The 16,647-nt window shown below is 32.8% G+C and overlaps 2 protein-coding genes across 5 annotated transcripts; both read right to left on the bottom strand.

Moving 5' to 3' along the window:
• Window positions 1-416: 416 nt before the first annotated feature.
• Window positions 417-4,956, bottom strand: LOC126701256 (amino-acid permease BAT1-like). Of its 4 annotated transcripts, none has more exons than XM_050399368.1 (8): window positions 4,754-4,954; window positions 4,445-4,633; window positions 4,117-4,296; window positions 3,083-3,202; window positions 2,749-2,940; window positions 1,676-1,981; window positions 1,386-1,568; window positions 417-1,056 (listed from the first exon to the last, which is right to left on the bottom strand). In XM_050399368.1, the coding sequence occupies exons 2-8, from the start codon at window positions 4,544-4,546 to the stop codon at window positions 565-567; spliced, it is 1,575 nt and encodes a 524-aa protein (XP_050255325.1). In that variant the 5' UTR covers window positions 4,547-4,633; window positions 4,754-4,954; the 3' UTR covers window positions 417-564. The 4 variants fall into 4 exon arrangements, with proteins under 4 accessions (XP_050255325.1, XP_050255324.1, XP_050255326.1 ...); XM_050399367.1 differs by having other exon boundaries at window positions 4,760-4,954; XM_050399369.1 differs by having other exon boundaries at window positions 1,676-1,933; window positions 4,445-4,956.
• A 7,211-nt stretch (window positions 4,957-12,167) lies between these two features.
• Window positions 12,168-16,398, bottom strand: LOC126701255 (amino-acid permease BAT1 homolog). The gene is made up of 7 exons (XM_050399365.1): window positions 16,233-16,398; window positions 15,849-16,028; window positions 15,162-15,281; window positions 14,751-14,942; window positions 13,497-13,802; window positions 13,221-13,403; window positions 12,168-12,878 (listed from the first exon to the last, which is right to left on the bottom strand). Exons 1-7 carry the CDS (start codon window positions 16,341-16,343, stop codon window positions 12,387-12,389), a joined length of 1,584 nt encoding a protein of 527 aa, XP_050255322.1. The 5' UTR covers window positions 16,344-16,398; the 3' UTR covers window positions 12,168-12,386.
• Between the last annotated feature and the right edge of the window lie 249 nt (window positions 16,399-16,647).

The following is a 16,647-nucleotide window of genomic DNA, read 5'->3' as shown; positions in this document are numbered from 1 at the left end:
TATTCAACTTATATATTACAACCCAAATCAATCATACAATTACACAATCAAAGCATGAACATGTAACATGTATTACCTTCTGAATTATTACTTGGAATTTTCACAATTATTGAAAGAGAATCTCCAAATTTAATTTTTAGAAAACATCAAGACAAGGTGAATTTTATTCTTTTTAACTTCCATAGAAAAAAAAAAAAATATTACGCACATTATTTCAACCCTTATGGAAAAGAAGGTTTACATGTAGCATGCAAAACGTGTTTAATTGACTTAGAGATGTAAAAATTAGTCAACAAACTATGGTAGAATTAAGGTTTCAAATTTTAAATAAAACAATTCTACAATAATAAAAAAATTATTTTGTGATAAATATGATTATGAAATGCATTAGTTTTCATTAAATTAGTTCAAATTACAAAATAATAATAATAATAATGAGATCACCATAAAAAAATAATTACGCGCAACGCGCGGTCCTGTGACTAGTTAAAAATAAAAATGAAAGCCGAAGTGTTTCTTATGTTGTACCATGGTTCAACATTTAATCAACTTTGCAATTTACATTCAAATGTCTCCATCTTGTTTCTCAAAATCTCTTACCGGTCCCTCGAACCATTTCCTTGCATCCAAGAACCACCAAAGCATTATCAGTGTCAATGCTACAGCGAGGGCTATTGGTGCATAATTAAAAGTTTTCCATTGGAGGGGGTAGGTTGTTGGCAATAAGAAGGTCGAACAGGTATAACATATCCACAGGAAGGCCACCAAGCAAATTGGCCTTCTTGCTTTACCCAAATAGAACGGTCCTGGTTTGAAATTTTCCTCTGCCATAACTAGCCTGGCGAAAATTGGGACAGCATAGCCTCCCACCCATCCAATTGTACTTATAGAAATGATGGCAGTGAAAACTACATCAAGTTTCAAGATGGGCAGGCCAAGAATGATGCTGATGGCTGCACAGAACCACACAGCATTTGTTGGAACCTTGCGCTTTGGGTGAACTCTTCTCCATATTGGTGAAAATGGGATTCCTCTATCCCTTGATAGAGCATAAACCTATAAAAAGAAGAAGAAGAAACCAAGTTGTTTATTGCCATTCCTAGATTGAAAAAATAAAAAAGAAATATAGAAGAAGAAAAGAACTATGAGTTCTCAAGACTCCTTGAATGACCTCAAGATTAGTTGTGGATGTGATACACTAGATGGGACACGAAAGTGACATGTAGACATTTTTAGACACATGCCAGTGTTTTTGTGTCGCGTGCACTGGAGAAGTAGACACAATGCCAAACTCAATAGTTCCTATCATCCTATCATCAACACCTACTAGCGCAGAGAGAGAGAGAGAGAGACAGAGAGAGAGAGACAGAGAGAGATATACTTACTACTCTAGCAGCACTAGTGGTAACTGAAAGCCCACAAAAGAAGTATGACACCCAGATGATACATAGAAACACAATAGCCCCAGCTGAATTGTTAAACCTCCCATGGAAAGCATCATAAAGTATCTGTGCTGGTACAAGTGCACCGGCTGTCTCATTGTTCACATCGTATAAATAGTTAAGATCCTACACCGAAATTACAACCTCAAGTCATCTTCAAGCTATCTTTGCTAAAGTAAATTTAAAATTAAAAAGAAAAAGAAAAAGAAAGGATCCAACTATTAGAAACATACATGAATGCTGAAGGTAAGAGCTATATAATAAGCCCATCCGAATAAGGTGACGATTCCAATACTAGAAAGAATAGCAATAGGACCAGTTCTATCTGCCCCTTTTGTTTCCTCTGTTAGATGAGCTGCCGTGTCATAACCATATAGACTATAGCTGCTTAGAAGTACTGATAATATAATTGCATAAGGTTTGCTTTGTATTCCAGTTGACTCGGGAGATGTCTCAAAATGAGTGAACACATAAGAAGCTGGTTTTGTTGGCTGTGCCACGATAGGGAGCATTATAATCACCACCATACCACCAATTACCTAAATTATAACACTAATGGCATGTAAGTTGAAAAAAAATCCATAAGGAATTTATAAGAAAATCGCCAACTATATGTACCCACTTGTTGATGCAATCGATTATATTATATTATTTGTTTATGTTAACTAATGCCTTAAAGTTAAGTTGTATTTAATATTTTATTAATTATATGTGTGTATATATAAAAAGAATACATGCAAACACAATGAATTTGTGCATGCATGCCCATGAATTATTAATGCACAATTTTCTATTTAAAAAATGTGAATTGCAATTTATAATGATTACTTAATCTATATTCTTAGAGCGTTAGGTTCTAAATATTTAGGAATAAATGTTTAGGTTCTAATTTTATGTAAATTGGCAAACCAAGAACAAAAACATATCTAATTGATTTGAATATTAAACCTAGATAACAATTTGGTTTATTAATTAAATTAAACAATCTAGTTTACAGGGGTCTAAACGAACTAACATAGAGCACACATTAGCAAGACCTGTAATACTTGCCTAAAGTATTGCCAGCCAAGTAGATGTTGACCCATTGTGTTTGACAAAATTTTTTCCCCTTCTGGACCAGTAAACATGATTTTTTGTGCTTATGCAAGGGAACTCCTGGGCGACAATTCCAAATCTCAACAAAACGCAATACATAACCACCACATTTTTAAATTGCACAAGTTCAAACTGAACCAAACTCATCCTAAGTAAGACATAAACTTGCAAAGAAGATATTTGAGAAACAAAATATTACTACATAGCACACCTGCCACCATATGGAAATTATGTCGAGGAATGCTATTAGGTTCAACGCGAACGTATTGAGTACCGCCCATATGATGATTAGGCCCATATATATAGCCAAAAATACACTTCGTGGTGCAAAGTAGCCTCCACCCTTGTTTGTACCAGTGGACAAAAGAATGATCATTTGTAATGCCTGAGCTCCTGAATAGGCCTAAAATAAGCACAAATTAAAAAGAAAAAAGAAATATTACTTCTTACCATTGCAAGTTTATAGTTTTCTGTAGTCCATTATATTTGTATAATAAATTTAGAATGCAGCAGGAAATATGTTGAGAGGAAGTTGCCAAATTAACCTGAGCACCCATTCCAGAAACAACTCCGATGGTCTCGAGCCAAGCACAACACCATGATGCAAATGGCCCCCACTTGGGTCCAGCCAAGTGGGCAGCCCAGAAATAAAGAGAACCTGTGGTCTGTTCAATGTTTCCACAACCAAGATCAACTATAAGTTTAGTAAATTCTAAATTGAGAGAAAATTAAAAAAAAAAAAGAGGGAAATATAAGAGAAAAACCATGAGCAATGACACAGAGGTGTGGTTGGCAATGTGAAAACCGATCCTAGAGGTATGTAATAATTTCTTTCAGTAAACATTGGTGAAGTCTCACACCAGGAATTTTCACTTTGTACGAGCCATATATAAAATGTAGATATTCTTGAAAAAGATGGCCACCTGGTTTCCACATTTTATCACACTTTGTGTAAAATGTTTGAGTCATATAATAATTTTCCTTCATCCATTGACCCGAAAATGAAGAGTTTAGTCCGTAAGAACAGGGGTTCTTGAAGGTGTGTTTTGACAAAGTGAATTTTTTTTAATATAAATTTCCTCTTGCACTATTTTACATCCATTTTTATATCAATTTCATGTAGAAATGTCTACATTTTAACACATGAAAGTAAATGTGAACAGAAGTAAAAAAAACTAGTGTAAGAGCATAAAATCCCAGCAGTGTAATATGAAAGGGCAAAAGAAGTTTGGTATGGTTTTCTAGTTGCTGAACCTTAATTTCCTCAACCAAATTGAGTCATGTGGTTACACCTAAATTTTTACCCATATGCCTTCATTTCCAGGATGGAGAATTGAGAAATCCTTTCATGGATTTTGAAAATCTAGTGGTGTTCTTGTATTAATAAGGAATCTCGATTGTTCACTAGAAATCGAATGATTGATTACTCATGAAAACTATAGACAATACATTTGTGTGCGTGTGTGTGTGTTGGATATGGTACATCTAAATGAAACTAAAAAGGGTAAACTTTCAAACAACCCGTTTGTGCAAGGAGTAATCAAGGAGAAAAAAAAAATATAACAAAAAGGAAACATACTGGGAAGGAGGAGCATATCTCAGCCAAGGCTAGTCCAACAAACCAGGTGAAAAATGTGACTACCACCCATCCCCATATTAAGCTTGCAGGACCAGCATAACGTAGGCTTGGGCCATATAGTGGTGTTCCAGAGAAAACTGCTATGCTTGAAAATGTTATTGCAAGCGTCTTGAATAGAGTCTGAAGAAACCCAAAAGAAAAAAGAAGAAGAATGCATATATTAACAGTGTTAAGTATTCTTTACGAGACCCAACATAGAAGTATGAAATATGTATCAAAACTAAATTAGCATATATGACTTTTGAGATATGGAAGGTTTCAGACAAACCATCTCTCTTCTCAACTCTTGCTTGTATCCAAGCTCATGGAGACGCTTCTCTCCAGAATCCATTTCCAAAGCTTGCTGAGTGATGCCAACATTCGTGTTCATCTCTGAACTCAAGTTTCTATGGAAAGTTTGACAATTATGAGACTAGTTTTGAATCGGTCACGATCTCAATTAAGTCAGTGTATGAATCTGAACAGAATAGGAAAGATGGTGGAAGAAGAATTAGTCATTATTATCAGGTGTAGGATATGAAGATTACTAGCTAGTTGAGTGGACACCAAGGTTGCAACAAAATAGAAAGGATCATACTCATACTTAGTGGCTTGCTTAATTTGACTTGAGGAAAGTGGAAGCAGCTGAATATAGTCATCACCAAGCGTAAGCTTACAGGTGGAATAAAATCATCTTTCAACAAAATAAAAGTGCCTACAATCACACCAAAGTTCACAACTTTTTGGGTGTCATTGTGTGATTAGATTTCAATACTAATACACAGATTCACCAATAATAAAAAATTAGAAGCACCAATAATAAGGTGATGTAAACTTAAGCATGTTGTGAATTTAGGTACGTTACTAGACTTTCTCAAAATCTTCCTTTCCCCGTACTTTGTTTTGTCTGCCCCAAGTGAATGGCTGATTGAAAGCTGAAAAGTTTGAATAAAATTTTCAGACTCTTACAAAATTTAGTCTTTTGTCTCCACCCACCCACCAGGCCACATGCTCAATGCTTCAATCCTTAACTTTATTTTATTTTATTTTTTTAGATATAGAATTTGTCATTATTTAAATACAAGTTTCTTTTATTATTATTGGACTGAAATGTTAGGATAGGTTTTAATATATTGGGATCACAAATTCTTTCTGCTGAATGAAAAAAAGGGACTCACATGTGTGGTCATTGCTGTCTTCTTATCACTTAAACTCGGCATTACATCAAGAACTACTTATTGAGTTTCCAATAGTTGTTAGGGGCATAGACAGGAATAATATTAATTATTTTTTCAAGTTTCTATTGAAAGTTAAGATAATGAAACTAGTTGTTTTGAATTAGTCATCATCTCAAGTCCTGTATAATCTGAACAGAATAGGAAAGGTGGTGGAAGACGAATTAGTCATTTCGCAGGTGTAGGATAGGAAAGTTACTGTTTGAGTGAACTTGACGGTTGCAACAAAATATAAAGTATCATACACATAGTGGCTTAATTTGACTTCATGAGGAAAGTAGAAGCAGCTGACCGTTGTCATCACCAAGTGTAATAAGCTAACTGGTGGAGTAAAATAAATATTCAACGACAAATATAAAAGGTTCAATTCAATACGTAACAAGAAAGATGTTTGTGGCTTGTTTGACTTTCTTCATGATACTTTTGGCATCACTTGCCTTGGTCCAAGTCCAAGCGATGATCATAGCAGGGAAACAATCAAAGCAGCGGGAGTGTATTTCAACTGGTCCAAATGCTAGTTAATAACTATAGTTTGAATTTCCTTTCATGTATAGCCGCCATTCATTCTTCTCTCCACAACTTCGCTTGTAATCCCTTTTTGTACCACTGAACTTCTGTTATGTACATTCCTTTTTAAGTCCTATATATGCAACGGTTTTTTGTTCTTTTTACATAATGTTTAATGAAAAGCCAAGAGATTGAGCAGGAATAAGAAAGTTCAAGAAATTGAATAAAGATGCTATCAAGACGTAGTTGGGGAGACTCTAATTGAGTAGTTTTTTTTTTTTTTTTTTTTTTTAATAATTTTTTTTGAGTAATTAATATAACATATAGATATACCACTTAACCTAAAAACTTAAATTTATAAGTTTAAATTCAACTATGTTATATTAACTAATTTTTCTTTTCATTGTTATTCTATGTGAAATTTCATTCACACGTGAATACCCAACAATAAAGATTTACTTATTAATTAATAATGTGTGTGAGTGTGTGATTTATCCATAAAGCATAACTATGACATGATATAGCATACATTTTTTTTAATATATTTAACAAAAATATTTACATCAAGTTAGTCTTTATGTTTGTGTGAGTATGTGTGTATGTATATATATATTAGGCTAAAATACATTTATTGATTTCTAAAATTTATCTATTGAGCACTATTAGTTCCTAAGTTAACTTCGGCTAGCCTTTTTTTTATGGCCAATGTGAATGTCTAACCGAGTATTGACATTTGGGCACGGCACTTTTTATTTATTTATTCTAATTCATGGCAATCTTTTTTATAGTGTGTTCAAATTTGGTTCAGTTGACTTTCCTTTAATAAATTTGTTAATTGAAGGAAGCTCTACAGAAACTAAGTACATCATGAGTCATCGGGATAGTGTCGTTGGGAGAGGGTGCCTGAAAGGTAGAGTGTACCTGAGAGGGTTAAAGAGTGTATACCTGAGAGTGGTAAAAAAAGTCCTCGAGAAAATGCCATCGAGCAAGTCTCTTCAGCCAAGTTAGGGAATGTCCCTGAGAGGGTCAGAGAGAATACATCAGAAGGCCTTCTTGGACAAAAGGCGTCATTGGGCAAGTTAGAAAGTGTCCCTGAGAGGGTCTAAGTTAGAAAGGTCTTCAGGTCAGAGAGAATACTTCGAAAGGTCTAATCAAACAGAAGGAATCCTTAGGAAAGTCTACTAAGCCAAGTCAGAGAGTGTCCTTGAGCAGGTCGGAGAGAGTACTCCATAAGGTCTCCTTGGATAAAGGGAGTCATCGAGCAAGTCTCCTCAGCCAAGTTAGCGAGTGCCCCCGAGAAGGTTGGAGAGAGTAACTCGGAAGGTCTCCTCGAACAAAGGGAGTCCTTGAGCGAGTCTAATTGGCCAAGTCAAATAGAGGACTCTAAAAGGTCTCCTCAAACAAATAAGAAATAGTCCCTAAGAAGGCCAATGTCCTAGGAGAATTAAAAAGAAGGAGACAGTGGGCCCCCCAATCAAATAGGTCTTCCTTCCTTTTATAAAGAAATATGTGGTTGTAGGTGCTCAAAGGAATATGTAGTGGTGGATGAATAAAGAATGTGTGATTGTATTCATTTTATTATAGTGGGTTCCCCCACATTTTTTATTAAAGAACTTACACATCAGCATTTAGACCGATTTTAACCAAAATCTAACCCAAACCTGGTTTCTATTTAAAATATCCCCAAATCTCTCAAATCCTTAAATAAAAACACAGCTCGATAGAAATAAAAAGTAAATCCATTGAAATAGTTCAATTTCCAAATTTGTTCAATGTCTTCAAGGAATGAAAAACTCACTCGGGATTGAGCTATTTCATCCGCAATCTCAAAACTAAATTTCAATGAAGAATAGCACTTTTAGTTTCAAGCAAATTCACTTCCCCACTTATCTTCACTTTTACCCTTTTTTTTTTAATTCATTTTTTATTACTTTTATCACCCTCTCTTCTCAATTATTGGGAGAAAAAGATAATGTCAAAACTACTATAAATTTAACTATTAAATACTTATAAACTGATGTGGCAATATTTGAATTACTTTTTTTGTGATTAGTAAATAGTAGGGGTGACAAAATTGGACATGACTCACAAACTTGATATGACATGACACGAAATTAGCAAGTTATAGGTTGAGGCTTAATGAGTTAGTGTCATGTTCGAGTTGACATGACTGACCCGTTTGATAAACAGGTTGGGTTAGTGTCCAACCCATGAAACCCATTTGACCTGTCTAGCCCATTTAATTAAATGACATTTTACCAATATAACCTTCAAATCCTATGTATATAAACTTATTAGTTGTTACGATTTATTTTCTTTGACATATTATGATTGATTATTTGTGATATTGAGATATGTTTTAGTTTTGAATGATTATTTGTGATGCAGTTACTCGTTAGTTCTGAATTTTATATTAAATATATATATAAATATATATATATATATATATATAATTGGTTTTTCATAATTCATATCAATTTGGTTAATACTAATTTTTTTTTGGATAAAATCTGATAAACAGGTCGACACAACTAACTCGTTTAATAAATGGGTCGTGTTAGGGTTAAGGAATCTTAACCCGTTTAATAAACATGTCAAGTTAGTATTAACCCATACAATTGGATACTTATAAGTCACACGGCACAAATCCGACACGTGAACTCGAATTACCACTACTAATAAATGGTCAGTATGTAAGACTTGTGGTATAGTATCTCTATCATCACTTGGGGAAACAAACCAGATAGCTCATCTCATCTTTCAACCCAATCCAAAATAAATCAATGGGCCAAATTCCAAAACGTACAAAACTAAACGCACCTGTAGTGTTTGCTTCCTTGCTTCCCATGTATTTGCCGAAGACAACAATAATAGCTCCACATGAACATAACAGCTCTATCGGGCTTGTTTTAACTTTTAACAGTATTTCAGCATTGGGAAGATTTTGGGATATTTTGAAAGGAAACCGAGTTTGGGTTAGATTTGGGTTAGAATCATGTCAAATGCTGATCTGTAATTTTTTTAATAATTAATTGTTGCATGATAATATATATATATATATATATATCTATCGTTATTCTGTTAGATACATTAACAAAAAAATGAAGTTAACTAAAGAAATAATGACGCTCACTTAAAATTTTAGGAATCAAATGTGCTTAATAGGTAAATTTTAGGAATTAATAGTATATTATAGTTTTTTTTTTTTTTTTTTTTTTTTACACAATCAGTTTGTAAACTATAAAGTGGGTTTCAGTTAACTCAATTGGTAAAGTTTATTATTCTCAAATATACTTTGGTTTAATGAGCTACATAACAATAAAACTTTATAAGAGTAATAAACGGGAAAAAAATATATATACATTAGTTATTTACATAAACTTTAAAATAAAAAAAAATAAAAAAGTTTGTTGAATACGCTTTGACTTTGGTTAAATGATATAAGAGGAATTAAAGCAAAAGGGGAAAAAAAATTTGATGTACTAGTACAATTTACATAAATCTAGTGCAATTTCAAAAAAAAAAAAAAATTAGGGGGCATTTGTTAAAATCTCTATAAAAAAAATATATATATATATATATATATATAGAGAGAGAGAGAGAGAGAGAGAGAGAGAGAGAGAGAGAGAGGTAAGTAGCAAGGATTTTTAAAATCTAAGGGGGGCCATGGTAGCATGCCCCTTGGCCCCCTCCCTCCGCCAATGCATCCGTTAGTGGAAATAGTGAAATACCACATAGAGAAGAGCTCAATAAACTTTTAAGATTTTATAATTAAAAAAATAAAAAATAAGATGAGACTTTTATTTAATCAATTTCTTGTTTTGGTCCACCAATCGTGAAAAATATTACATTCTCGTAGGCATGCATAATGTTGATGCGACCCATTAGAAAACTAACATGACCTTATTATAATTAGATAGAGTATAAACCTGAAATCTTTTAAACATTTTAAAAATGAAATTAAAATTTTTTTAATTCAATGACGAAAGTTGAACTTAGACCAAATTATATAAATGAAAAGAATATTTGAAACTAAAATGCGGGCATTCTGCTTGCATTGCATTTGCATTTAGTCGTCGCATTGGTTTTACTGGCGAGTCAAGAGAAAACTTGAAGACGTATAAAATGTAAAGAATATATGACTTTGAAGCAAGGATATTCTGTTACAAGTTATTTGCATATAAAAATGCATTATTATTAATTAATTCAATGCCAATTGCCAAGTCTTCACGTTCTTTGAATTTCCTTATTAATTATAAGTATCCCCCCGCCAGAAAAAAGTACTAAATAACAAGTGCATTTAGTATTCACGCGCGTTCTTTGAATTTCCTTATTATATTTAGCCCCGCAAAAAATTCTACTAGATAACAAGTGCATTTAGTCTTCACACGTTCTTTGAATTTCCCGGTTATATTTAGCCAAAAAATAAAATCATCATATACGTGCATAGACCTCATGAGAAAATGCATGAGGTCCTACCATATGGTGCTTTAATTTTGTATTTAATAATTTTTTACCTTTTTTCATTAGGTGTTTTTTTTACTGTTACCTAAAAGTTTATATTAGCTTACTCTTACTGTTATTTCATTAATTGTTTGAACTACTATATTAGTATTAAAAACAAAAGAAAAAAATAAACAAATAAATAAAGGACTATTAACTGTCACCTTCATTATACTGGCCTCCCACTACCATCAAGCCGCCGAAACGTCTATGGATAATTTTTTTCTTTTTGCTTTTTAAATTAGGGGCTTAAATATGATGTAAGTTTGGGTAATTTGGAAGGATAGTTTTTGTTTTTGGGTATATAAGTAGAAAGAATATTTGGTGCGCAATGTAAAACCATATTCTACCACGGTTTTAAATTATTTATAAGACACATGCATACGCACTTGTCCACACCATGTCTTATTGTCGCACTATTGATGAGTGGAAGAAGGTAAAAGAGTTGGGCACGCTTTCATTTCATGGTATGCAATCTATGAATACAACACAAATTAGTTGATTTTCATGGTTCTATTACTCTTTTGCATTTATTTTTGTTTTCATGTTAAAAATAAATAAATAAATATTACCTTAAGAATGCTACAAAAGTTCAGTAAAGCTACTAAACTAATTTTTAATATCTCAAAATGTATATGTCTCTTTACTATAATTTAGTTTACTTTTTTTTTTTTTTAATATATGTGCAATATTTTCGAAAACCGTCTTACATAAAATATCACAAAATAACCCATGCATCGCATGGGCAATTTACTAGTCTTCTAAATAATAGGTGCATTTACTAAACCAATAAATGTGCTTGCTTAAATACTATCTTATATTAGTCTTTTTATTATGGAAATGAGATTAATATTTTTATTTAAGAGTTTTAATCTATGATATCCATTCCTGATAATAGCTCTTTATCATTAGACCAAAATACCAATCGATTTTTAGTATAGATGGGATTGAATCACAGATCTCTTATTCAACTATTAAAAACTTTACAAAAAAAATTATAAGAGTAGGTGCATGTTTAGGCATCAACAAAATAGGTAGAGGGTGGCCTAGTAAAAAAAGCAATTAAAAAAAAAGAAAAGATGAATTAGAAATCTTTCTAAGCATCTAGCTAGATATGACTTCCAATTGCTACAATATTTTAATGTCTGTTATATATTGTTATTGGGCAGGGACCACGTTGGTACACATGAGTTTGAATAATAACTTGTGGCCAATCCTCTTCTCTCTGTCTCTGAAACTTGAATAAGATCCAGCTTGGTTAACCTTCCCAGCCAAGAGTATTAAAATTAAATAGTGCTTGTTGCACATAAGAAGTTTTATACCAAAAAAAAAAAATGTTTTACGCGTACCCAAAAAGCAAACTGAAATCGTGACTTAGAAATCATGACTTCAAGTCACGATTTCAGTTGTTTTTTAGAGTGTGTAAATTTATGTAAAACAATTTGTGTGTAACAAGTTTAACTATAAATATTAAAGTTGAGATTTAAAGCAGAAAGCGATCCATACAAGTTTTTTTTTCTTTCTCTTTGTATTTTACAATAACCATAAATTCAAATGTCAGTTTGTCAGTAAACTTATTTTGTTAATGTACAGTTTTTTTAAAAAGTCAACTTTTTTCAATTCTAAGTATATTTTAATTTACATTTAAACAAAATGAAAACCTAAATAAACTAATGTCAAAATGGACACTTATGTGATGTGGGTCTGTACGTCATTGTTTTGTTCACATTATTATAAAATTTTATGTATTGACTAAAATTATTGAGGTTATGCAATTCAGGTTCTCTTGGATTCAACAAGGAAATTTTGTAGTTTCTATCAATACTGAAAATAGGGATGCAAGTTCTTGATACACATATATATATCTTAGTATAAAGATAACTTTTAGTGCTCTTTTCAATCAGTTTACATGATTTGAAGTAGAATGATGAAATACTCTTCTCGAACAACTTCATTAATTTTTTCTTTATGATAAAACTTCTAACTTCAATGGACTCCATTCTGTACGTCAATATTCCTTACTGGTCCCTTGAACCATTTCCTTGCATCCAAGAACCACCAAAGCAGTATGAGTGCCAATGCTACAGAGATGGCTATAGGTGCATAGTTGAAAGTATCCCATCGGAGAGGATAAAGAGTTGGTAATAGAAAAGCTGCGCAGGTATAACATATATATATGAAAGATATCAAGCAAACTGGCTTGCTTGCTCTACCCAAATAGAAGGGACCTGGTGTAAAATGCTTCTCATCCATGACCAGCCTTGCGAAAATCGGGACAGCATAGCTACCCACCCATCCAACTGTACTAATTGAGAGGATGGCAGTGAAAATCACATTGAGTTTCAAGATGGGAAGTCCTAAGATAATGGAAATGGCCGCACACAACCACACCGCATTTGTTGGATTCTTGTACTTTGGATGTAGTTTTGTCCAGATTGGTGAAAATGGAATTCCTCCATCCCTTGATAGAGCATAAACCTAGGGAATAGAAAATATACATGCATTGACATTTTTAGCGCAGGTTATGGATTGCGAAAAAAAAACAAAAAAAAAAAAAACAAACAAACAAACAAAAATTGAACACTCTGATATTGTCAATTTTATTACTAAAGGCTAACTAACTGATTTGATCATACTATTGAGGAAAAAAAAAAAAAAAAAGTTAACTTGATAATGAAAGTAATTGGTTCAATTCAATAGCATCAGTACGTAAGATTTATATAATAATTTTTAATATCTCCAAGATCACTCTTATTGTTATAAAATTATAATAGTTGAACTAGGAAACAACCAAAGAGAGAGATTTTCAGTTTTGCTTACTACTCTAGCAGCACCGGTTGTGACTGAGAGCCCACAAAAGAAGAAGGTTCCCCAAATGATACAGAGGATAATTATGGCTCCTGTGCCACTATGATACCTTTGATTAAACACATCATATATTATTTGTGCTGGTACAAGTGCACCAGCTGTCTCATTGTTTGTGTCAAATAAATAGGCTGGATCCTGCAGTAACAACATTGTCTAATGTCAAACTTAATGGTCAGGCGAATGAAATTCTGAAACAAAAGCCAAACTCTTCATACTAATCATATATACCTGGATACAGAAAGTTAGAGCTAAGATATAAGCCCATCCAAATGTTGAAATGATTCCTATACAAGAAAGAATGGCCATAGGACCTGTTCTGTCAGCGCCTTTTGTTTCCTCAGTTAGATGAGCTGCAGTGTCGTAGCCATACAAGCAGTACTGGCTTAGAAGTACTGATAAAATTATTGCATAAGGTTTACTATGTATTCCAGTTGCCTCAGGAGATGTTTCAAAATGAGTAAACACATATGATGCTGATTGTGTTGAGGTTGATATAAGTGGAAGACCTATAATTACAACGGATCCGCCTATTACCTGCATTCTCTCATGACATGTCAATAAGAAGTAAATTGATCCACATGAATTAGTATACTTTAGAGTTTTCAAAATTTTATCCATTCAATTTAAAATGAGTAAATTGGATTTTTCCATATCATTAATAATTGAAGAAAAAGATATCAAATATAATAACAATTAATATTTTTTAAATATTGATGACGCTAATCTACTCATTTCAAGATAAATGAATAGAATTTTAAAACTCTAAAATAAGTTATACTAAGCAAGCTAAAGGATCTTAATCCAATCTTCATATATATATATATATATATATATATTTCTATGCAAAAGTTGGACAAATTCTTAAGTATTCGCGGAATATAGTAAAAACTAAAAAGGTGCTTCAATTACTCTGAACGTTGAAGTTATGAATCTTTACTGCTTAATCATAATCATAGAGGCTATCATCATTTTCCAAATTTATAGGATATTAGCATGAGACGTGTACACAAAGATGAAGAGGTTTTAATTCATTGCTTCTATTTTAAGAAATCTGGAGTAATTGTCGGAGCAACAATCTATCGTGTAAGCTTGTAAGCTATCCACCCTTACGGCAGTGGGTACTTGGGCGGTGGGCTTAGTGGATTGGTGTAACGTCGACACTATCGATTTATGGAGTTTTGGAATAGTCTAGACAAAAGTTGGCACTCCGCTTCTTTAATTAAAAAATCTTGTAAGCTAGCCACAAGCAAAATTTCACCTTTTCCTGTTGATGTATTAGGTACTTCGACTCAAAAAGGAGAAAACTTATTGGGTAAAGAAAAAGTCAGCTAAAGGGTGCTTTGACTTGCAGGTAGGCGTTGCACACTAGATCAAGTAGAAGATTTCTTACAATATAGTATATAAAATCTGAGAATTAGATAGATTTTTTTATTATTATTTTTTTTTTAATTTGAGAAGCACATTGTTGAAAATTAAGCACACCTGCCACCATACGGAAATGACGTTGAGGAATGCGATGACTTGTAATGCAAAGGAGTTGAGCACCGCCCATATGATGATAAGGATAATGTATATACACAAAAATACACTCTTTGGTGCAAAGTAGCCTCCGCCCTTGTTTGTTCCCGTAGACAACAGAATTATTATCTGCAATGTCTGTGCTGCTGAGTATGCCTAATAATAGTAAGAAAGGAGCAACATAAAAAAAGAAGAAATGTAAATTTTGTAATGAGAACCAATTCTAAATATATTTGAAATCACAAACATTATAACTAGCTAGTGTTACAATAATATCGGCATTTATAACATCATCAACGTCAGAAAGTTTTAATTAGTGCCGAATGAAGTAAGGTTCTCTGGGAAAAAAAAAGTACTTTAAAAGAGTGGCAGTACCTGTGCGCCAATTCCAGAAATGAGACCTATGGTTTCAAGCCAAGCGCAGCACCATGATGCAAATGGCCCCCATCGGGGTCCAGCCAAATGGGCAGTCCAGAAATAAAGGGAGCCAGTGGTCTGTTAAATGTTTCCACTGTCAAATTAATTGTTGTCTTCTAATCAGTTTATATCTGAAAAACAATATTCCTAATTAAGAAGAAAAAGAAGCAAAATATGGGGTAGAAAGAGGAATTAAGAAAGTTTTTCATCATTGGTATAAAGGACGGGAAGAAGATTATGAATGTTTACTTGGATATCCGTAGTTTCCAATAACTTATTTGCATATATTTATATATAAAAAATATATATATATATATACAATTTTTATATTTTTTATACTAAATTTGTGACAAAAATCTAAAAACTAATTTTGTTAAATTTTAAATATATAAATAAATAACTGGGAGAAAAAAAAAAGAGAGGTAAAAGCTAAAAATTTTGACAAATAGACACAATATTCACAAAAGTCAGAAGACTCTTTCAAACTCTGCCACCAATCAAGTCAAGAAAGCTGCCGGCCAGGGCTACTTGTTTTTTCCCACCATGATATGAGCAGAATTATAGTATATACTATTATAAAAACAGTGAATCTGAGTAACATTAGAGAAGAAACTAAAAAAAGAAGAAGAAGAGAATGATGCATACTGGAAATGATGAGCATATCTCAGCCATGGCGAATCCAACAAACCAGGTGAAGAATGTGACCACAACGTAACCCCATATCAAGCTTGCAGGGCCTGCATAAAGTAGGCTTGGCCCGTACAGCGGTGTTCCAACAAAAAAAGCCATGGCCGAAAATGTTATTGCGAATGTCTTGAATAAACTCTGCAATTTCCAAAAGAAGAGAGGAAATTTTTTCATCTCAATGGTTCCATACATATTATTCAGAAAACCCCATCAACATTTATGTAATATCAAATAAAAAGTTTCTGGATGTCCTTAATTCAAAACACATCAATTAGAATTCCAAGATTTTTTGTTTAAATACATATATAAATAAAACACATATAACCAAAGTATCATTTGTACCATTTCTCTTCTGAGTTCTTGCTTGTATCCAAGCTCGTTTAGACGCTTCTCTCCAGAATCAACTTCCATAGCTCTTGGATTCACTCCAACATCTACCTCTCTAAAAGCCATATGCGTATCTATAAATTGTGTAACTGCGAAAACATATAAAGATGAAGGGAGAAGTAGAACTGTCATGCGTATTTTAAGTTCTTGAAATTTATATTATATTATTATGTCAATTCACAATTCACGTGGTCAAACTAAATTTCTACAAGCCTCTATAACTTTTTAATATTAACTTCGACCCCTACTCTAAACAAAAGTATCAGTGGCTACCACAAAGTTTCTAAATTATCTTAGCAGCCCTTCTCTTGTTAAATTATTCTGGTAGAAAGACAAATGTCTGAATATGGCTACACAAACCTTAGAACGG

The sequence above is a fragment of the Quercus robur genome, chromosome 9 (genome assembly GCF_932294415.1).
Source record: "Quercus robur chromosome 9, dhQueRobu3.1, whole genome shotgun sequence".
Lineage (NCBI taxonomy): Eukaryota > Viridiplantae > Streptophyta > Magnoliopsida > Fagales > Fagaceae > Quercus > Quercus robur.
Note: the sequence above shows the minus strand (reverse complement) of the source record. Positions and strands in the feature narration are given on the sequence as shown.

Bases quoted from the DNA above. Each gene is read 5' to 3' on its own strand.
- LOC126701255 (XM_050399365.1), bottom strand. From the start codon at position 16,343: ATGGCTTTTAGAGAGGTAGATGTTGGAGTGAATCCAAGAGCTATGGAA. The intron at 13,803-14,750 runs GTGTGCTTAATT...GAGAGAATGCAG, and splicing joins TCATTTCCGTATGGTGGCAG to GTAATAGGCGGATCCGTTGT. The intron at 12,879-13,220 runs GTAAGCAAAACT...TCTATTCCCTAG, and splicing joins CAACCGGTGCTGCTAGAGTA to GTTTATGCTCTATCAAGGGA.
- LOC126701256 (XM_050399366.1), bottom strand. From the start codon at position 4,546: ATGAACACGAATGTTGGCATCACTCAGCAAGCTTTGGAAATGGATTCT. The intron at 1,982-2,748 runs GTGTGCTATGTA...GTTATAATTTAG, and splicing joins TAATTTCCATATGGTGGCAG to GTAATTGGTGGTATGGTGGT. The intron at 1,569-1,675 runs GTATGTTTCTAA...ATTTCGGTGTAG, and splicing joins CTCTTACCTTCAGCATTCAT to GATCTTAACTATTTATACGA.